This window comes from Protopterus annectens, chromosome 8.part0 (assembly GCF_019279795.1).
Source record: "Protopterus annectens isolate FY-2018-M chromosome 8.part0, PAN1.0, whole genome shotgun sequence".
NCBI lineage: Eukaryota > Metazoa > Chordata > Ceratodontiformes > Protopteridae > Protopterus > Protopterus annectens.
The window spans coordinates 480753064-480776173 of record NC_056741.1 but is presented as its reverse complement, the minus strand read 5'-3'; the positions used below and the strand labels follow the sequence as shown (position 1 = coordinate 480776173).

The window sequence follows — 23110 nt, the reverse complement described above, 5'->3', positions numbered from 1 at the left end:
CCTGATGGACTTCCTTCATATCTGCACAACAAGCAGCACCAGAATTATCCATTCTAAAGAGATAAACCTTGCCTGTGATATAAACAAGACTTGCTGAAGACACAGGTACGTATCCCAGAGACTACACCTTCTATTGAACAAGCTTCTCATCCACATGAAGCTGAGCTCTTCCCTAACCCAACTTGGACAACTGGACGGGGAACAGGAAATTCATCCCTGATTTGGCATCTATATCTCTAATGAACACAGGCAGCATGCAAATGGTTCATCTAAGCCCCTGCTTACATTTATCAAGGGTACTAGAACTTGTCCGAGATTTGGAATGCATGGCTATGCTTAAAAGGGTCCTTATGGTCATTAGCCTAATAAACACCTATGAATCTATGAAGACGAATTTTATAGCCAAGTTTTCAACTACTCTAAATGGGAGAGTAATAAAACAATAACTGAGCTATAAATGAAAAGAAAACAAAAGATCTAGGTTTTGCATCTATACAGATATCAACAAAGATACTTCAAGTTATCAGGAGATACACGAAGCACAAGAAAGATTTATATGACTAAGATGCCCCATTTCAACTATCTAATCTATACGGGATGCCAATACAACTAAGTACATACAATGAGAAAAAAATGGTGAATATTGAGGGAAGGAAGACTGAATAAACAAAATTCAAAATTACTGACCCTGAGACAGAATCATCATCAGTTGGAATGACCAAATAAATAGAATAAATGAATATACAAATAGAACTCCAGAAGACACTAGAAATGCCCACTACATCAAAAATAAAAATATCATCTATTTTATGCATAGTAGAAGCTACCTAGGGAAAGGTCTGTATAGATACATGGGTAAAATGAGATGGCACAAGCAGCTTAGTAAAGTTTTAGTTACTTTACTGTGTAAATGTGGTTGGCCTTAGTCCTAAAGGTGATGAAGATGAAACTCCCAAAAATAAGATGATAAACTCTGAAACAGGTAGTCATCCTTTTGTGACTGTCTCAAAATTGATGGAATGTACATCCCATATTAAAATCTTTTCTCTAGGCACATAATGAAAACTGGAAAACAATCTGTTGCTTCCGATACTTCCAGGATGACTGCACACGGACTAACAGCTTAATTTCATCTCTCCCAGTGTGAAAACAGACAGACAAGAGAGCCAGTGAACGTGTCTTTTTGGTAAATTTCAGTAACTGGCTAGTTAAGTGCACTGTTTGGATGCCAGCAAAAAAGAAATTCAGAGAACCTGAAAGAAAAATCAATCACAAAAGGTAAGGAGAAAACACTGAATGGGAAGAATTTTGCAGCTGTTCAGCAAAAAGCAGTGCACGCTCCAGCTTTGGTGCAAGACATAGCTTCCAGTAACATATTGGGAAAATAAGTCAAATGTACTTAGAGCTGATTAAAATAAAACACTGAAGGAATATATCAACTCAAATAACAAAAGGCTGGAAAAAAAAAAAACAGAAGACGCTTTAAACAGATATTCAGATTAGAAGATTCTTCTTCTTTTGGGTTTTCCCGGTTAGGATCACCTGTCTGCTCATAACTGGCAGTGGAGTTTTACAGTGACGAGTTGCCAGACCGGCACCCAACCTTTCACAGAAGGCACACAAGAAGAGATGTTTAAAAAAAAATAACATAATTATAGGGGTCCAGGGAAGTAAATACCGTGGGAAGAAATAGCCAGGGAATTGTTATGGCTAGGCTTGCATACGCCCTAGGGCCGATAGCCTAGTACCAACATATGAACCTACAAGACTAACAAACCAAAAGACTGAATCCCAAAAGACTGAAAATTCAAAATACTGAACACATTTTTAATGCAGGGGGCAAGCCCCCCTGCAGCCCTCATGTGGAGGAGGGTGCACCCCCACAACCCCTGCTAACTATATATACCAACTCCAAGATTGAACAACAGTGGAAAAGGGACAAATTCCATCATTCAGTATTCTGGATTTTCAGTCTTCTGAAGTAGACCCAATTAAAGGACAGAGCATGTAGGGAAAACTTGACATTTTCTGCTGTACCAGAGAAGTTGGAAGGAGCAGATGGTATTAATTTTATGAAAGCATAAATAACAACTGGACTGGTATTCCACAGCAGTTGTTGTTAACTGAAAGGGCACACTGTGTATGCTCCAAACCTGGCCATGAGAAAGCACCTTAGACCTTTAACAATAAAGATGCAATCTTCCCAGCAGAAAAATTTGCTTCTGACAAAACTGTAAGTAATAAAATTGGTAGACAGTAGAATGTTTGTGGAAAATGATTACTCGCTGTACACCAGGCAAAAGAGGAGTGAATTTATTCTACTAATCAGGGAATGTCAAGAAGCAGGTGTGAGATTTAAGCTACTGTATCCACCAATTTTCGGAGTATTCTTTCTTGGAGGGTCAAAATAATTATGATGCAGAATATTCTAAAGAGGAAATACAAAAGTTTCTCCAACAAAAAGTGAGCTATTAAACAGAAAGAGAGTCTGCATCTTTTTCTGATAATAAAGCCCATAAAGAGACTGGGCCAGTAAAACCTTTTCCAATGTTTCACAGGAACATGCTCGAGAGACAAAAAAATTAATAACAATTGACTAGAAGAACTGGGAGTACATTGGAAATGAAGCAGAACTCGATTTGGGAGATGGAGATCAACAGGAAGTATACCAGCAGCTCAAAAATTGACAGCTAAATGTGGAACTTCTACAGAGGCTCCTCACTGAAAGACGTAAAATGTCCTATGCAGGCTGCCTCAAGGCCCTATATCCCTGTACTCTGTCTCCTACTGGCTGTTGAGGGGAGATCTATGCCTGGCATTCAGGGCAGTGTCAGACCCCAGAAGCAAAAACAGCAGCAAAGCAGCAAAGGAACAGCAGCAAATACAACAAAGAACAAAGACCAGGAACCCAATGAATAAAATGTATTCCTCTCTGACATCTCAGCATACACTGCCTTCTTGGAATACACCAGGAATAAATTTTATTCATTGGGTTCCTGGTCTTTGTTCTTCATTGTCAGACCCCACCCTGATGGACCTCCTGCATATCAGCAAAACAATCACCACCAGAATTATCCACTCTAAAGACTTAATCCTTCCCTGTGATATAAACAGGACCCACCACTTGACAGACAGGTATGTATCTCAGAGACTACATTGTCTCAGGAAAAGGCTTTCCATTCATGTGAAGTAGAGTTCCTCCCTAACCCAATTCAAGTGTAACTCGGACAATCGGATCATGACCAGGAAATTCATCCCTGGCTTGGCACCCATGTCTCTAATGGACACAGGCAACCTGTAGATGATTCATCTCCCAGGCACTTGCCTGTAAATGTTTCATCTCCCAAGCCTCTGCTTACACATATCACGGGCACCAGAACTTGTCAGAAATTTGAGATGCATGGCTGGGATTTAAAAGGCCTTTGTGGTCATTAGCCTAGAAAACACCTATGAACCTATTACAAAGCATTAATTATATTTGTGAAACACGATAGAACAAGAAAACACGGAAATATTGGATTTTTTGACTTTGTTAAACTTGTAGGGGACTCCAAAGCATATGTCCTACTTCATGTCATTACTGTCTGGAAGAACATTTAGGAGAGGGTAGGAAGAAGGAAAAAGAGTTAACTGTTAGTAAAACAAAATTTTGTTCTTAACAGCTGTATTTTTATAATGCATGGCATAACCAGCATGCTATTAAGTAAAGCTTTCTCTGTTATTTTAGTGTATTAGGGATATCAAAGTATACGCATTTCCCTGTTTTTCTTTCCTTCTTTCTTTCTCCTTGTTCAGTTTTATGAAATGTAGGCCCTACAGTGTTAAAAAAGAAAGAAAAGAAAAGTCTGGTCAACAAAACAGCATGATGCAAGAAAAATCAATGTGCTTTTTTTTTTTACTGTTGCATAGTGGAATGACTGCATTAGGGTCCTTGGCTTGATCCAATAACAATTTTTAAGGGGAAGCAAATAAAAACAAAGCACTATCACATATAATAAAAGTTTTCCTGTAGCAAATAAATGAATGCTTATACAACCCAATTGTGTATCTGGCGCTCATGTCTCTACAGAGACAATTTGATAAGAGGCGATAAAAACAGAATACTTCTTTCTTTCAATGGTTTTCTTTCAAATGGCTAGGAAATAATGTTTAATGAAAAGATTCAAGTGTTTTTCTAATCTGGGACAGGAATAAAGACAAAAACAAACAGCACTTGGTAGAAGCACAAACTGTGCCATGCATCTTAGCAGGGAATAGTGTGGTGTCAGTCTTGTATATCTGTTCCTATTGGGGGATTAATATTTGAAAATGTACATAGTTTTTTGTATTTGTATTATGTTAATAGGTTTTAGGGGTATTTTTTTCAGGGTTTTCATTAAAATAAAACATTTTGTAAGATGAGACATAGGTTCAGATGCATATTACAAAAAACAGCTGTATAAAAGATCACTCTGCCAAACAGTTATATGCATGTAACACAAATCTGGACCTAGACATTTTAAAAAATGTTGTTACACATAACAGGTGGGAATGACTTCTTAACATAATGACAACAATTTCTATATTATTTTTATGTAAATGGTCTCACAGATATGTACAAAAAAGAAATAGGGAACTATATTAAATAATGAGGAGTAAAAATAGTTATCCTACAAGAGACACATTTGGAAAGAAGTGAGCATGTGAATTTGATAAAGAAAGGATTTCAGGATGGTTATTCACTGGGATATCTGGGAGAAAGGAAAAGGGGAATACTTATATAAATTGCAAGAGGAGCTCCAACACTGACAGAAGAGAGAAAAACAGATAATACTGGTAGATTTACAGTACTAAGGGACTACTGGCAAGGGAGGAGGATTACACTGGCATATATTTATATTCCACCTAAAGGTGCTATAATGGAGCTTAAGAAAATTCTGTGAGAAATAATCAGCTTTCAGCAGGGAATATTACTTATAGGTGAGGACTGGAATTTGATTTGCAGCAGTGAGGATATATCTGAATGGCTCAAATGGGAAATATAACAAAACAGGGCATATTTTTAAAGAAATTTATGAAAGTATTTGGCATGGAAGATATGAATTCAGTAGTAGGAGTTTGGAGTGAGTTTACATATTATTCCCTAAGGTACAAAAACTGGGCTAGGCTACACAGAACCTATATTTCACAGGAACATGAGCATTTAACTGAAAGTTTTGATAACCACCTAATAACTATTTCAGATCAAGCACCAATAATAACTAAAATAAAAATGCAGGGTAATGAAATAAAAATGAGACACTGGTGACTCCTGTTAAAAGAGAGAATTTAAGGAATGGGGAGTGCAAATTATGCAGGAGTTATTAGGGAAGATATAAATTTATTCAGAAGTGGAATAAAATTAAGTGTAATTTAAAAATAGGGAGGAAATAAAAGAGAGAGAGATATGGTTAAGAAGTAGCAAGAACTGTTTAAAGGGACTGACAAAGGTTAAAGTATTGCAGAATTGGAGGAATCTCACAGAAGAAGAGGAGCAACTGCAGAATGCGAAACAGAAAATAAGGGTTTACCTCGATAATATGAATGAGTTTAGAAAGATTGCTGTTAAGCAATTGTTTTTGATAACTCCAGAGCACAAAGACATTTAGCGCAACAACTCAGGCAACAGAAAGCAGAAAGGGCTGTCACCAAGCTTAGGGAGCCTGTAACAAGGAAGATAACCAGATATCCTGTACAGGTACTAGAACTATTTCAGAAATTTTACGAAAATCTGTATAAAGCAGAGAAATATGGAAATCAACAAAAGGTTCAAATGTGAATACTTATTGAGGAATTAAATATGCCAAGGTTAGAGCTACATGATGCTCAATTACTAACAGAAGGAGACAAATGATGTATAACCAATTTACAGAAAAGTCCCCAGAAACAGATGGCATTCCTGTGGAAGTTTGGAAGCTAGGAGGGGAAAAATGATAAAGATCTGGAAGGTTTTGTTTAATGGTATTTTAAAAGGAGGAGACACACAACATCATGGAAGAAAGTGGTGGTGGCAGTCATACCTAAAGATAATAAAGACCCATCAGATCCAGCTTCATAAAGGCCCATTTCAATTATAAACCATGACTGTAAAGTGTTTATGTCTACAATGGATAAAATAATGGGAAAGGTGATGCCAAAATTGACAGGTATGGATCAATGTGGTTTTGTAGAGGGGATCCAAACATATGACAGCATTAACATAACAATGATGATCCAGAGGGAAGCAAAACATAAAAAAATACCAGTGTTGTTGGTAGACATTGATGGAGAGAAAGCATTTGACAGAGTAAGCTGGGATTTTATGAGCAGGGCAATGGAAGCATTTGCTTTCTCTGATAAAAATATAAGGTTGATTTGGACAGTATATGAGGGATCAGAAATGAAAATTAAGGTGGGTGGGATCTTCTCTAATAAGTTCTGGTTGAGCATCAGAACCAGACACGGGTATCTTCCTTCTCCTTCATTCTTTGCTTTATATTTAGAACCACTGGAAAATAAAATAAGGTTCTCAGAAATTGAAGGATATAATTGGTAAGGTAGTCAAGAAAAGATGGCTTTATGGTGATGTTGTACTTGAGGGCCTCACCAGGTGCGCAGTAGCAAGCCCCACCCAAAACCCACCCTCATGATATGTCATTCATGAATATGCATTCCCTCCACAACAAAATCTAAAAAGAAAACAAGCGCACTGACATGTAATACGACAATAAATATAACACTAAACTGTTACCAACATCAGTAATTGACAGATTTTATTGCACCATAACCAGCAAAGAAATGAAACCGTCAAACATTAGCAGCAAAACACATTTCATCAGGCTTTTTACTGTCCAAACAAATGAGACCAAAAAAGATTCAGCAAAATCAAATGTTAGCAGCAAAACACGTCATCAGGCTTTTTACAGTGTGAGAGGTGTGGTTCTGACCATTGACTTAGGTCAACTGTATTGACACTAGGAAAGTGTACATGTTATGGGCATTATTTGTCATTTTTTTGCATGTTTGTAAATTCCTGAATTATAGTGTGCGCTGTTAAAATTTCGGGTTTTCTGATTAAATAGACTGAATGACCATAAAGTGAGATTTGTAAGACCGCTTACATTTAATTTACGTTAATATTCTCATATCATGTATGCACGAGCAAATTACATATGCAGACCGGGTTGTCACTCAAATCGCAGCAGGCCCACTTCTGCGCGAAACGAACTGGTGAGGCCCTCAAGTACAATATCGCTAGCTTTACTTGCAAACAATATTATTTTATACCTGATGAAACCAGAAAATGACATTTCAGTGCTGAGGAACATTTTAAGACAGCTTCAAGTCTTTTCAGTATACAAAATTAATGAAGATAAAACAAAGACAACAGCTGTAAACTATGTACCCACACAAGAATTGGTTCAGCAATACCCACATTTATGGGGACATGATAAAATGAAGTACTTAGGAGTATGGAATGAAAATTATTCTGTTGTGGTAGCAAAGGATATGTGAGAAGAGACTAAAAAGATAATACAAAAAGTGAAAAATTGGAAGCTCTGTTTTATGGAATATAGATAACAATATACAAGCAGGCAAATAGTTTTTAGTCTCTTTAGTTTTATACACAGGTAAGGCATATTTCTATCAACCAGAGGAGATGTGGACAGCAATTAATAAAAGAGCTAAAGAATTTTATCTGGGAGGGGATGGCAAGAGTCAAGTGGAATAAGCTTAATCTTCCAATAGAACAAGGTGGTTTGGGATTACCGGATTTGAACAGGTACTTCAGAGCTAAATACTTAAGGCTCCTATACATAGCACAAGCAGAGAGCTATGATTCAAAGTGGAAATGGATGATGACAAAACAGTGGAGGAAGCTCAAGAAATAAGGACAGACTGGAATTTTGGATGCAGATCCTTAAGGAGAATAACAATAACCGTACAAAATATTATATTCATAAAGTTGCAGAAAGCATTCTAAGAACTAAGCCAACATGGGAATGGAGAAAGGAGATTCTGCAACAGGGATGTACTGCAATTTGAGATACAGACAATAGCGGGGGGGGGGGGGCAAATAATTACAAAGGGAACGGTAATAGAATGGGAAGAGGGCCATGAACTTCTTTAGACTGCAGACTAGAGATTGCCTTCCCTATCAAGGAATGATGTCACAGTATAGACAAAGAGAAAGAAATAGGGGGATCACAAGCAAAAGACCACTGGTAGAATTTTCAGTAGAATCTAGAACAGAAACCGCTATTAAAAGGGGGATAATTAGTCGAGCATTTAAAATATTGCATGATAACTATAAGAATCAATCACAGGAAGTTAAAAATGATTGGGAAGAGAGAGACTGGATAAGCAATTCATAAAGAAACAATGGGAGATGTATGTATGTCTCCCAAGCACGCAACAAAGTCTTGAAAATTTAGGGATCTTTGCTTGGAAGTATTTACATAGCTATATTTATATCTCTAGTAGACTGCAAAGAATTTTTCTTCATGATGACAGCAAATGTTGGAGGTCTGATGGGGAGGTAATTGGGAACATAGTTTTGGGAGTGTAATGAGCTGGCAGACTTTAAATATTCCCTGCAGACTACTCGATCAGAAATACTAGATGAGCAAATTGGTATAACTAAGGAAATTTTTTTTTTTTTTTGAGCTACAATACAGAATCGGAATTGTCTAGACATATTTGGTGGCTGCCAAAAATGCAATTATTAGAAAATGGAAATCAAAGTCTAAACCAGCTATACTAGAAGTAGTGAATACAGAAACAAAGATAAAACAACTAGAAATGGGATCATTAGCAAAGAGTAGGAACAAATTAAAAAGAAAAAAGAGAAGTGCGGGAACAATACATGTAGATTAAAGTTTTGGAGGAGGAATGAGGTTTAAAAGAAGGCAGGATTTGAATGAGCTATGTAATGTGGAGGTCTGCTTATAATCCTTGAAAGACCACTTACCCGAATTTACCAAGATGACAACACCAAACTGTGAATACATCGAATGATCACACTACCGAATTTTTTAACAGGGAATGTATGCATTTGGCCAACATTCAATGTAGAAACACACCGCGGTATGCTAAACCCCCACACCCCCTAACTAAATATACCAACTCCGGGATTGAACTACAGTAGGGAAAAGGACAAATTTCCCCATGCTGGCCAAGTGCATACACTTCCTGTTAAAAAAATTTGGTAGTGTAATCGTTCGTTGTATTCAAAGTTCGGTGTTGTCATCTCAGTAAATTCAGTTTCAGGTAAGTGGTCTTCTAATCATTAGAAACAGACCAGTAATCTGTGATTGACTTGACAATGAGTGGATAGATTTTAACTGCTGTATCATGTTTGCAACTAAAAATATGAAAAGTATATATTATTAATTATCTTATTATCAAAAATAAAAATCATTTGAGTAAAACTACGTCAATATGGTTTGTCTTCATTTATATAAACATATGATTGTCTATGTCATAAGTGATAATTTAATAAAGACCTTTCTTGTTTCTTAAACAAAAAAAAAAAAAGAATCTGTTGCTTCCCTATCAAGCAGCCATCCAAACGTTATTAGCCCATTTATACAACACGGTATCTATAAGCACTCTGTTTCAGAAGTAGTAGATTATTAAACCAAAGGATCGTTTTAAAAACCAAGCAGAAATAACAGTAATTAAGCATTCCCTTTTTATGTACAATTACGAGATTATGAAACACTAAGGATAGCACAGTTTTTAGCTCTGCTGCTTCAAAGTACTTGGGTCTCAGAGCTGGATGCTTTCTGTATGGGTTTTCATTGTGTGCTCCAGTTTTCTTCCACATAAGCCAAGCCGTACATGAAATGGTGATCTTTCAAATGGTCTGTCAGTAACATGCTGTGAGTGTCAGTGTGCATCCTGTGACAGGTTGTATATTATCCCATATATCCAGTGAGTGCCAAGATAGGCTCTATTTCACTTAAAACCCAGAAATGGACTTAACAGGTGTTTCAAAAATTAGTAAATGAATGAAACATTAGCAGATATATAGGAAGTTTTAAGTCAAAAACTTTGCCCATTGGACATGCAATAATCCCGCCACTTGTAAATATAAGCAGGCATATGTAAGGTAAACCAATATTTGAATGTTTTTTTTTAACTGCAACACACAAATAAGACAAATTATTAAGCATTATGCAAATGTTGCAGCTAGTGGCTAAACTGGTGGGAAATTAGAAAAACTTATGGGGAAATTAAAAATAAGCTTATAGAAAACTACTGTGACATCAAAAGCTGACTGAAAAGATACAATGTTTTAGCCAACGACTTTTACTAAGGAGAGAGCAACTTATTTCATTTAAGGAGTAGCCAAATTATATAAATATTAGTAGGAGAAAGTATACAAATAATTACTGTGCTTGAAAGCCTATGACAATGCACATAGTACAGTTTTGTACCTACCATAAATGTAGATGTTCGAAGATCCACATTGCTGCTTCTAACATCTACATTTATGGTAGGTACAAAACTGTAAGTAAGTTTCTCCAACACAAACAGAATATGCCAGGCTGTTAGATGACCCGCCCCTCTGACCAATCTGGAGCTATTAAAATCATCCTTGGCTTGTCTTGTCTGACCTTTAGGAATGTGTTTGTTTGTCCCTTGTTTGTTGATTGATGAGTTTGTTGTTGTCTGTTAGAAATCAACCCTGGCCCTGGAAGAAGTAACTCCTTGAAAAAACATGATGCAACTGGACTCCCAACATCTCCTTCATGTTGATATGTGTCTGGCAGGCCACTCTTCTTGTCTCCACTTTCCTTTCCATTGAGCTCCTTGAGCAAGCTGCTGGAGCATCTGTCGCTCATCTCTGATCTCTGCATCTGGCCGCCTCACAGAGGAGACCTTTGTTTGGTGACATTCCTGACAGCAGACCCACCAAAAAAATTTTTTTGGCATTAAGGTATTATTTGAATGACAGTGTCCAAATCTGGCAGTGCTGTGTCCATACATTTTGAGATACCATTGCAGCTTCCTCATATGCAGTTTGGCATATAGGAAAAGATAAAGATACTTATGAGCTTACTTATATAATACCTATCCTATAGGTTTAACTGGGAGGCAAAGCATCAGGCAAAAGAATCAGAAGCCAAAACATCTTCCACCACCATCTCCACAGACAGGATAGCCAAGCCAAGGCCTGTGCTGGGTGCAAAACAAAACAAAACTTCCCTTAGGAATCAGAGAAAGAAATCTTTTCCTTCCCATTTAAAAAATGCCCTCATGGAATGAAGAGTGAAGAAAAAAAAAAAAAAGGAGGAGGAGGAGCGAAGTAGAATCATCTCATCATCTACAGAAGAGAAGGAATAAGGAGCTCCTGCCTGCAAGTCTTCAAGAAGCAGAAGCCTCGAACACTGCTCAAAACTCTCTCAAGCAGGTTCCACCCTAGCCTCTTCAGGAGGGGGGGCAGAAACCTCTAATCATAGTAATCAAATCTCTGCCATTTTAAGCATATGTTTCTTGGGCAGAGACCCTGAAGAACTAGGAGAAACCCCACTGAAGTTAAACCTGGCCTGCAGCGACTACCCTAGTGTTAGGACTGCAGCAATGTGGGATGAAGAACATCAGCAATGAGTAAGCAAAATATTTTCTACAATGCCAGTTTTTAAAAAAAAAGGAGATAAAGATATGTGCAATAATATCTAAATGTTTTACTGAAGGTCTAAGTTGAATATATCAATCACACATTTAGTCTGATTGCTGTAATCACCAAATTAAAGAGCATGATGGTTCTGTTCTGTTCTTTCCTGGTATAACATCTATTGGTATGAGCTGTTAGTCACTGTTTACTTACAATAAAGTTAAGCCATTGTCAAGTGATTTGTTTTAAGCAAGCTCCTCATGGTTAATTGCTTAGCTCAAGTTTAAAAGTTATGATTTTGCAAAACAAGCAAATCTGGGTTTTTCTTCTGCAGCAGGATTTGGAAAATTAGAATATCTGTACAACTTTTTCAAGATGAGTTAATTAGAACACTGTAAGATGTGTAAACCTTGGCTCTAGAATAGATGATTGTCACTGTTGAAGTGACACCCTGACCCCACATGCAAAAATGGCAAAAAGGGGTTGTGGATGGATGGATGGATGGATGGATGGATGGATGGATGGAATGACTGCTGTAACAGCTTGCATTGCATGGTAATCTGTCTGAGCTACTAAAGAGAGTTATATGATAACTTAGATCATCTCAGCTAAAGATATGAGGGCCAAGGACTTATCTATAATGGATCCAAGGCTCTGCCTCAACCCTTACACAATTCTCTCCTTCTACCCAATTTGCCTCAGATTGAGTTGGCTGACTCTAGATAATCATAGAGAAATCTACTTAAAATGTATGGCAAATGCTACAGAATAAAGTCAACAGCTTACTATGCATGTCAATGTGGCTGAAGTCACCTAAAGTAGACAGGCTCTTAGTTGTGGCATATCCGAGTACCAGAAGGTTACCGATGGCAATCTGGAAAGGGGAAGGAGGGAGGGATGTTGAACCAGATGAAAATGAGACAACACAGATCTATTGTTATAAGTACATAATCCTAGTTTCCAATGTTGTCTATTTTCATCCAATCCAATGTTTGGGACAAATTCCCAAGATGCCTAAAAGGACATGGGTGGTATCGAAGGACATTCCTGAGAACTGAAGAACCAAAAGATGCACGAGTTCTAGACTGCACATCCAGTTTGTAATGAGATATAAATGGAAAAACTGTTGACCAAGTTGCTGCTGCACAACTGTCATTGATGGGAGCGCTTTTCATGAATGCCGTGGCAGTCATTCCTCTAGTAGGATGTGCTTTTGGTTTTGAATGTAGGGATAAACCCTGATTGCTATATACAAAGGAAATACAGTCTGAAAGCCACTTGGAAATTTTAACTTTTTAACAGGTGTGTTCCCAATTTTACTTTATAAACGGACACACACAGTTGATTTGACTTTCTAATATCTTTGGTACAGTGTAAGTTGAATCTGAGCTGTTTGTGAACATCTAGGGTATGTAGCAGAGTTACAGAAATTGGGAAAAACACTGGCAAATTGATTTAAATTTAGTCTGGATGACATCTTTGTGAAAAAAAGGAAGGACTTGTTCTCTCTGACACTCTTTCTTTATGAAAATGAGGAAAGGTGGCCTGCATGAGAGTGTTTGTAATACAGAAATTAATTTAACTAATGTAATTGCAATTAGAAACACAGTTTTCCAAGAAGGTTACTTAAGATCCACTGATGTTGCTGGTTCAGAGGGTTTTTGAGTTAATGACTGAGGTATAAGTGTTAAATCCTATGAGGAAACTGTGACCCTAATTAGAAGCCTTAGTAAGAAAGCTCCTTTGAGGAAGGCTTTAGAGATTCTAAGGGAAGCAATGGAAGCATCATTATGCACTATGTGAAAAATGGATACAGCAGTCATTTGTACGTTTTTAGAAAAACAAGATCACTGATGAAAAAGTTCCAAGAGAAAATCCAATACCAGTGGGAGGAGAGAAGAAAAGGAGTCCAGTCCCTTTGATGAGGCCCAGATGGAAAATCTTTTCAACTTACTAAATCTTTTTGGTTGATTATTTTTGCTAAGTAATTATGTGAACCACCACAGCCTGGCATCTCTCGCTATTGCTATAATTGGAGAAACCATGCACTGAATTTTAGGGATGGTAGATCTGGTAGAGGAATCCCGAATGGGTGACTCAGAAGATCCAGACTGGGATCCAGCACCCAGGGAGGGTGTAATAAATGAGGCCAAAGGAAGGGAAACCAAACCTGATGGGGCCAAAGAGGAGTAATGAGGATCACCTTGGTATTTCACCTTGTGGCCTTCTGAATGAATTTTGTTAGGAGAGGTATTAGTAGCAAAGCATAGAGGAAAAACCCAGCGGCCAGTTTTGGACTACAGCATCTCTCAGTGACTGTCCCAGCAGAGGGAAGATGATGAATTAACTGCTGCACTTGTTGTTGAAATATGAGGTAAAAAGGCTGCAGCAAGGTTGGCCCCAGCAGCTGAAAATCTCCATTGCCACTGTCTGGTTGAGAGACCACTTGTGAGGCAAAAGGATCAACTTGTTCAATTGAGCAGCTATACATTTGCTGTCCTGGGTATGTGTGTTTCTGCCAGAAAACTATGGGAATATATCACCCATTGCCATACCCTCATGAACTCCCAGCAAACTGGACATGATCATGTCTCCCTTGTTTGTTGACATATCATTCCAATGACACATTGTCTGTCTGGGTGGATATCACACCCTTGGGTAGATAGTCTTGAAAAGCCTGCAACATTGGGAGGACCACTCATCTCCAAGATACTGATGTGAAGGTTGGCCTCCACAGGTGACCAAATACCTTGAACTGTCTTTCCCTTGAAATGCCCCCCTCCCCCCCATATTAGAAGAGAAGTGTTTGTAGTTACAGTGGCCTGCAGCATTGGTGGAGAAAAGGGTCTCCCTTCCATAAATGATGGAGAGGATATCCACCACTTTATATGGTCTCTGCAGACTTGGGTGACATGAACTTTGGCATCGAAGGGTTGAAGGACCACTAAACTGAGAGTCCACTGTACTACTCTCATGTGATACCTCGCTCGTGGAACTAAAGTGATGTTAAAGGCCATCAGACCTAACAAACAGAGTATCAATCTTGCTTGTGGACGAGGATACTGAATTACCTGAGAAGTGACCAGCCTTAAGGACTGTACTCTTACTTCTGGGAGTCTGTCAATTTGTAGAACTGTGTTGATATGACATCCTATAAATTTCATCTGTTGAGTGGGAGGCGGCTGGATTTTTGCATGATTCATTGTGATCCCTAACAGATTTGCAAGACAGAGTAGCAGTGTTTGTTGCTGTAATAGTAGATCCCTGGAAGGAGAAGTTAGAAACCATTCATCTAGATATGGGAAGACCTAAATCCCTAACAGTTGGAGAGGAGCTGCTACCACTGCCATAATCATGGTGAACACCCGGGAAGGCTGTGGTAAGACTGAACAGCATTTTTTTTAAACTGATAATAACTGTCTTCCACCTGGAAACACAGAAATCTCCTGGGTTACCTCTGTATTTTTATATGACAGTAGGCATCCTGGAGATCTACAGAATACATCCAATTATCCTTCCTCAATAGAGGTAGTATGTAAACTGTACTGTGACCATCTGGAACTACTTCTGTTTCAAACTGACTGAGGTGGCAGAAGTCCCGTCTTCTTTGGAACTAAAAAGAAACTAAAATAGATGTCCGATTCTAGACGGTCTGGGGGTGACCCATTAGATGGCACTTTTTTTCCGAGCATCTTTGAAACTTCTGCTGCTACAGATTCCAACTGATCAGATGGAATGTTGGAACACTTTAATCACTTCCTTGGAGACTACAAAAAGGGAATGGTATAAACTCTGCTGATTATCCTTAACACCCAGGAATCTGAAGTAATGTTTTGCAAGGCCTGAATATCCAGAGTGCAGTGCGGCAGCTGATTAACCCTTTAGGGGCAATGAAAGGACTTCTGAGTTAAGGGACCACAGAAACCCTGATTATGCACTCCTCCTCTGCCACTAGGGCAATGTCCATTTGAGTCCCTCCCTACCCCACTGCCTCGGGGAGGGGGGGGGGTCTGTTCCCAAGAGTGTCACGGTCAAAACCCTGTGACCTTCTCAACCACATTTTCTTACCATCTGTTTGATTCCTGGAATAGGCTCTTTGTGCAGTGAAGAAACAGTTTCCTATGGCAGACAGGGGTCTTACTGTCTTGCTCACTCCTAGTGTCTCTAATTATGGGTCCCAACTGAGTGGAAACAAAGGGAGCATTAATAAAGTACGCAATGAAGCTTTTGGCAACATCATATAGCTGCATCCAGTAGTGGCGATGCATGGTAATCCCTGTACAAGCTACTCTTGTTGTACATTGGCTACATTAGAGGTGAACTGCAGGGTAGACATTTGGGTGCCCACTGTTTTGAACATCTGAAGGCAAGTTACCCAAAAGGGACTTAGAAATCTCCTTAATCAAGTCCCACAGAAATCACATAGTTCAGTGCTCGAGTGCTACATTTGCTGACGAATATGCCCTTTTCCCTAATCTGTGCAATGCACCTGACTGTCTGCTAGGGGGATGGACAGAAAAACTCTCCCCAGTCAGTTCTTTTTTTTTTTTGTGGCAGCTGCTACTACCATGGCATCTTCTGGGAGTCCTTTTGCCCAGTGCTTATACTGTCTTTTTTTTTTTTTTTGAAATTGGTTCTATAACATCAGGGTCCTTTAATGCCCTCTGTGCCATTAGATCTATGAGTGCATCTGGAGGGTGAAGTGGATCAGTAGACCAAGCCCCCCCCCTTCATCAATTCCACAATGTCTCCAAATGTGATATCTATCAGAGGATGGGGGACCTGGGGGATCCTTCACACTCATCCAAATGTGTCCTCGGGAACTGACTCAGGAGAGGAGTCTATGTTCTTCTGTTTGCGCATCTGCTTCTTTGGAACATGCCTTTGGGGTTCTGGTGCAGACAAGTTGAAATCAGACTGAGAACTTAAGTGTCGAGCAGTCTTGAAGATAATGGATTCTAACTGTCCTGTCAAACCGAATAAAAGGTACAAGGAACAAGTTCCAATGGGTGTCCAGACGTACCCAAAATTGGTGAATGCACCTGCCTTTTAGGTCAGGCACTTTCCATGGCCTAGAAAGCCAATGCCAGTAGTGGAACCTAGGAAGTATTCCCTCAGTCAACTGACTCAGAAATTCTCCCTTCTCTAATCAAGGATGACTCCAAGGAAGACCTCAGACCCAAGCTGTTGAGTAACGAGGCACTGACAGTAAGACATGGCTCTGAGAAACATGGAGTCGACTCCATCACCAGGAATCCAACACCAATGCTTCAGCTCTTGGACTCATCTTGATTCCACACTATCAGAGTCAACAGAGTAAGGAACATTGTAGATGTCAGAGTTCCTTGGACTGTTGGATCCAACTGAGGAGCACCTGAAGGGTTTGGACCCTTGGGAACCAGGTCTAAACACTGAACTGGTACCAGAAAAATATGACAGGGTAAATGGGCTTATACCTGGACTTCCCCTTGGGGATAACACCAGGAGAACACCCAGTTGGATCTGTGTCCTCAAGACCTTTCTTACAATTTGGTCAATGTCCATTTCCATGAGGTTTCTGGTGGATCAGAGCAACCTCAATGATGATGCGACAGAAGAGGCTCTGGAAAGGTGTTTGTCTTGTAAAAATCCATCTGCAACAAATAAATAATATTTTTGCTGGAATTCCGGTATTTTGTTGTTTCCAATGGAAACAAGTTCTTTCTGGCAACAGTAACCAGAAAAAAAAAAACACTCTCAAGAAGAGCATTCTGAAGATCAACTTTCCTGAAGTCAGATTCAGACAGTGACTATAAAAGAAAACTTGCACAATGTGTGTGCAAATAAGAAAAATGTTAATATAATTTGTTTTCTTTTCTATTAATGTATGTATGCCTATGTCTTAACTTGATATTTTAATAAAGGTGTTAACAAATAATTTCCTGGATCAAATCATGCAAAATTCCACTAAGACGGGAATATGCTAGACCTAGTTCTCAGAAACACAGTCCCTGGCATGTTCCTTGTCCCAGTTAACCTCTCATTTGTTAAATCATACCAAAAAACTTGCTTTTATCCTCAGAACATCCACTCCCCCGTAACCAACACTGCCCTATTCAGAGACTTCAAAAAAAAAACCTTTTACAATTGTACTCCACACCTCAAATTTTCAAAACTCACTCATTCCCTCCCTCCCCCCACCATGCACAGACACACAGCAGATATGGGAAATGCTGCCACCTATACAAAGGATGTTTATGCTCATTTAAATAAATGCACTGACAAAGCAGTCTCCACCAGAACTAATACAGTTGCAAGTTCAACAACAAACCACACCCGGTGGTGTGTAGATATTAGCAAATTATACAAAAGGAAGAAACTGCTTATATTACCTTGCAAGACCAGAAGCTCCCATCAAAAAGGGAATATAAAATGTCTCAACAAGAAAATGAATGCATCTATAAAAAACAGCTAATCATTCCATAAACACAAGCTGGCTTTTGAAGCAAGGATAAGTCCTTCTTTACCCAAGTAAGAAAACTAAGGAATAATTCAAATCACTGCAGAAAACATATCTACTGTGGCAATCCCTATTCCCATCCTAAAGACATTGCCAACCTATAAGCAAAAAAAGAAATCTGTAAAATTCTCTTCTGTAACTATTATCTCTATTTCAAACATGTCTGAGTCGCACCGTTTCCCCATCTCATAGGAGAACAGCCCTGCTGTACTCTCCAAGACCAAAAATACCTGCTGAATGGGTCCCTACAATATAAAGGGTTGTCCAATAAATAGCATCAAGACGGATACTGCTGATCCTCTACTTAAGTTATTCAACTTAAGTCTTGCCATGGGATATGTTCCCAAGTCATGGTGCACTGCAGCAGTAATGCCCCTCCATAAGGATGACCCTACCACTGACCTCAGTAACAATATATCCATTAGCCTCACTAGTCTTGTTTGTAAAGCCATGCAATGCAATTTGATAAGGCTCAGCCCACAACAATTTGGATTTGTTAAGGGTAGGTCATGCCAGCTAAATATTGTTTGTGTCTTTCAAAAGGTCACACAGGCGGTGGGTAGTGGTCACATTGCCTATCTGGATCTGACAAAGGTGTCTGATACCATACCACATGAAGGAATTGCTAATAAGCTAATGGCCTTAAATATGGACTCCTGTGTTTTACATGTATATATACTTTTTTGTCTTGTTCTTAATAGTTGCATGTATGTCGTTTGTCTTGTTCTTAATAGTTCTATGTATGTCATTTACATAATTCACACTTGGAAAGTCACTGAAACCAGAGTCAAATTCCTTGTATGCATGCATACTTGGCCAATAAATGCGATTGTGATTCTTTAAGATCTACTGAAAACTGGTTGTAGCACAGAGCCCATATTGTCAGGATTGAATATATCTTCTCGGTTAACGAAATTGTGACCGATGGAATTCCTCAGAGTACAGTATTAGGACTCTCTTTTTTTGGGCATTTAGTTCTCTGACTTAACAACTGAAATAAGGATTCTCTGGCTGATGAAGTCTGCTGATGACTGGGAACTGGATGTAGTTGTTAAACCAGCTAGTGATACTAATACCTCTCAAATAGTATTACCATACATTAAATAACAGTGCACTGAAAAAGGGCTCAAACTAAATGCTATGAACTGTAATATCATCATCTTTAGGAAAACAACTAATTCTCACCCCCTACTGTACCAAGTACTCCCACTCTTCAGTTAGTCTGAAATTAGTGACTTGGGCACCTTGACTGATGGCTCCCTCTCTTTCAATCACCTTGAAGCAACTGTAATCAGAAAATCCTTTTGTATCTCAATTAATCACAAACAGCATCTCATGTAAAACCAAAAACGTATTGCTTCGCTGTACTCTGCCCTGGGTAGACCCATAACAGAATATAATGCACTGTTTGGCATGTATCTCATGAGATGCATCAAAAATCTGAAGAGTTTCCGGGCAAAAAGGATCTTGGGTCCTCAAAATTGTAGTTATTAGGAAAGACTGGAATTCCTTTCCTTGTACTCAGTGATGTATATACTCTCAGAGGCGACCCGTGCTTTGCTTTACATACCCTCAGGGACCCTATAACCTAAGACCCCCTCTTTCTTGATATATAACGTAGCATAGCAGCCAATAGAACATGAGATCTCAATTTATATCAGTTAATAATCAAAACTAAATGGAAATACAGGTTAATCACCCAGTTACTCCCCTTGCTGTGGAATAGATTACCCTTGCATGTCAAGCAATGTGACTCCATATAGGCGTTCAAACATGGTTTAGGCAAAAGAATGGGTGTCCTAAAATTCAATCCAGGACTTACAAAGCCTTATCCTTTGGTAGAGATTGAGGGTGGTGATTGGCAAGGCAAGCATGGCCTCTGATGAAGTAAACTTGTACTTTATAAGATTCCTGTGAAATTTGGTTCATAATGAGTCAAAGGTAATATTTTGCAAAATGACAGAGATACTAAAAAATGAATTAAGGAAAATATCCCTGTACCTTTGTAAGCATTTCAAACAAGCAAAGTTAACTATGCACATACCTGATGTTGTATGGACAAGTTCAGTAAGCATAACTGTCTTTCGGCTTTTCCCGGTTAGGGGTTGCCACAGCGGAACTCCGGTCCACTAATGATTGGCAATTGATTTTCATGTGCTGGCTTGCCGGGCCTAACGCACAGCCTTCAACGAAGCAACACCCATTCATGCATGTCGACACAGAAGACGCTCTAACTGAGAATCGAACGGGCAACATCTAACTGTGAGGCGACAACGCTACCGCAGCACCACCACCGCAGTATACAAGCTCAGTAAGTTCAGTAAGCATAACTTACAAAAAATAAATTTAAAGAATCTTGAGTCAATCAGCTACTTTATATATGTATAGGTTTTATTCTTACACTCTTTGGTACAGCTTGCAAAATCAATAGTAAGATAAAGTGAATAAACATTCACCATCAAGCCCAAACTGTAGATGCCTTACGGATTTAACAAAGGAAGGCCACAGGTTACCTACACTACCAACATAAACTGTTACTAATTATGCCATTAAGATAGACAGGACAGGTTGTGCTGCAATACTTAACCATTTCTTCAGTGTATAATCCATACCAGAGCCGGACCTTAGGCAAGGTAATGGAACAGCAACCCCCCCCCCCCAACCATTCTGGTGTCCCATTATACTGCTCAAAACTGTCAGTGCACATACTATTTCCTTCTTTACTTTTGAAATGAAGACCGATATACGGATTTAATTTAAAACTTTTAATTTACTTATCCTTTGTTGACCATGATAGTCCCACTAGGCTAGTAGCATCTTTTCAGGGGAGACCCTTGGTGGTATTTATACTACTAGGGGAAATTTGGCCTTGACATTGGGGAACTTCCCCCTACTCTTTTCAGCAACTCACACAGATGTAAAACATCTCACAGCACCTACCATTACTGCAGACACATGGGGCCTCAGTTCAACATCTCATCCAAAGGATGATGTACTCCGGGTTTCAGCACCCCCCCCCAAAGTGCACTGCAGTATCAGCAATCCAGCTACATGGTATGGGAGTAGAACCCCAGCTTTCTACCCCAAAAGCAAGTATGCTTCCTGTTCTGCTAACTCTGCTTTAAATTTTATAGTATAGCAAAAACACCAAAGGCCATTTGCTAAACAAAACAGTTGTACACTGAAAACAGACTTAGAATGAATAGTAAACTTCTCTTTCACTGAAGCTCACAGTCACTGAAAATGCACCCCTGTACTTTTGAACATGTTTTTCCTTTAAGCGGTGAAACAAAATGCATGAACTAATAAATGACAAAATTATCCATTTCAGAACATTTCGATTAACTCTGATAACAAGTGTACAGTATGGTAATTGGCTTAGAGGAGTAAGGTTCTTGTCTGCTGTAGCTAAGGTACACTGTTTGAGCCTGAGCAAGTTACTTAATTAACCTGCCATCCCTAACTTGGGCAACACACACATGCACGCATGCGCACACACACGCACATACATGCACACACACACTCTCCTTGGACTTGCTGCAGAAGGAATAGTTGTATTTGATGTAAAACAGCAGCTCCAATTGTCTGGTTCCGAAATTGTAAAAGTAAATGGCAGTTCCAACTCCAACAAGACACAGTGTTCCCACATGTTTCAAATTCTAAAAGAAAAGCAGCAGCTCCAAATCCAACTTGTATTTGAGAAATCAAATTTCATGCAAGTGATGCATGTACACACACACCATAGATGCAACATGAAGAAAAATGTGTCCTTAAAGAAGAAATGTAAGAATTTTTTAGTTTGATTAAAACTAAATGAAATGTTGTGGCAGACCTCTAGCCACAGGGCCTTAGGCACCTGCCTAGGTTGCCTAGTGCTGGATCCAACTCTGACCCACATATCTGTATACACATGACATAACTGAATAAGAACTTTGCTCATCCTTTGTTGCTCAGACAAAGTACTCCGTGATAAATTCAGGTCTCAACTCAACTGTTTTAGTAGCATTGTTCACAATGCAATTTCATTGTATATTAGTTGAGCTGGGTTCATGTCTCTGCTGAAGCACTTATAACATGCTTTTTCTTTCAAAGTGCATACATCATACTTGTGTTAGCCTGGACTAATCATGATGCCAAGCCCAGATTTTTGCAATCTAACAACTTCCAAAAGCAATAACCATGAAAAACACAGGTACCGCCTGAAAAAAAAAGTACTTGCTGAATTCTCAGAACTCGTTTACAGTGGTGTTCAGATTGCTAATCAGTGACTGACACATCTGAAATGAGGTAAAGAACAGTAACACTTTTTTTTTTTTTTTTTACAAAGAGAGAGGATGCTTCTTACTGAATAATCCATAGCAAAAATTTTGTACCCAACACTATGCAATTGCCCCAGAGAGAAGGAAAAATCTCTGCATCACTGAAGAACAGTCAACTTAAATTTCATGAATTAATACAACTTCAGGCATTTGTTGGTGCTAGTTACATAAATGAACAATGTGGTAGCTAAACAGATGTCAGTAGCATCATCACAGTCCTTAGTAGCTCACATAGTTTTGAAAAATCTTTGGCTGCTAAATAAACATTTTTCTGCACTGCACTGCTTCCATGTCTGGAAAGATGTTGCAGCATTCCCAGCAATTGCACATGCTGCTTAATGACAATTACAAGTGAATTTGACTGATGACTGGTTTGATTTCCAACCAATATACCTGCAAAATGTACATATGTACCCCTACTGCACAAAACAACCGCCAAACCCACCAAAATTCAGAAACAGAAAACAGTACTAATCTTCCTCAAAAGCGCTATAAAACGAGTGTGAAACAGTACCTGTTCAAGAGCCGCTAGATTGGTACGTAGGGCATCATTTTCAGACAGAATGCTCTCTACCTGTTCCTGACTTTCAGCACTCTGACAGGCTACCTTCTCCATGTCACAGGACAGACAGATCGGAAGGTGATGAAACAGATCGACAGTCACAGCAGGAA

General features: G+C 39.0%; 1 protein-coding gene across 3 annotated transcripts in view; it reads right to left on the bottom strand.

Moving 5' to 3' along the window:
* GRIPAP1 (GRIP1 associated protein 1) overlaps positions 1-23110 on the bottom strand; it is a 2851684-nt gene that overhangs the window by 1658964 nt on the left and 1169610 nt on the right. For 2 of the 3 annotated variants that reach the window (XM_044080007.1, XM_044080008.1), the window contains exon 15: positions 22953-23045. The exons of the other annotated variant lie outside the window; for it this stretch is intronic. In XM_044080007.1, the coding sequence (XP_043935942.1) occupies positions 22953-23045 (93 nt within the window). The remainder of the gene's footprint in view (positions 1-22952; positions 23046-23110) is intronic. 3 annotated transcript variants of the gene reach the window in all.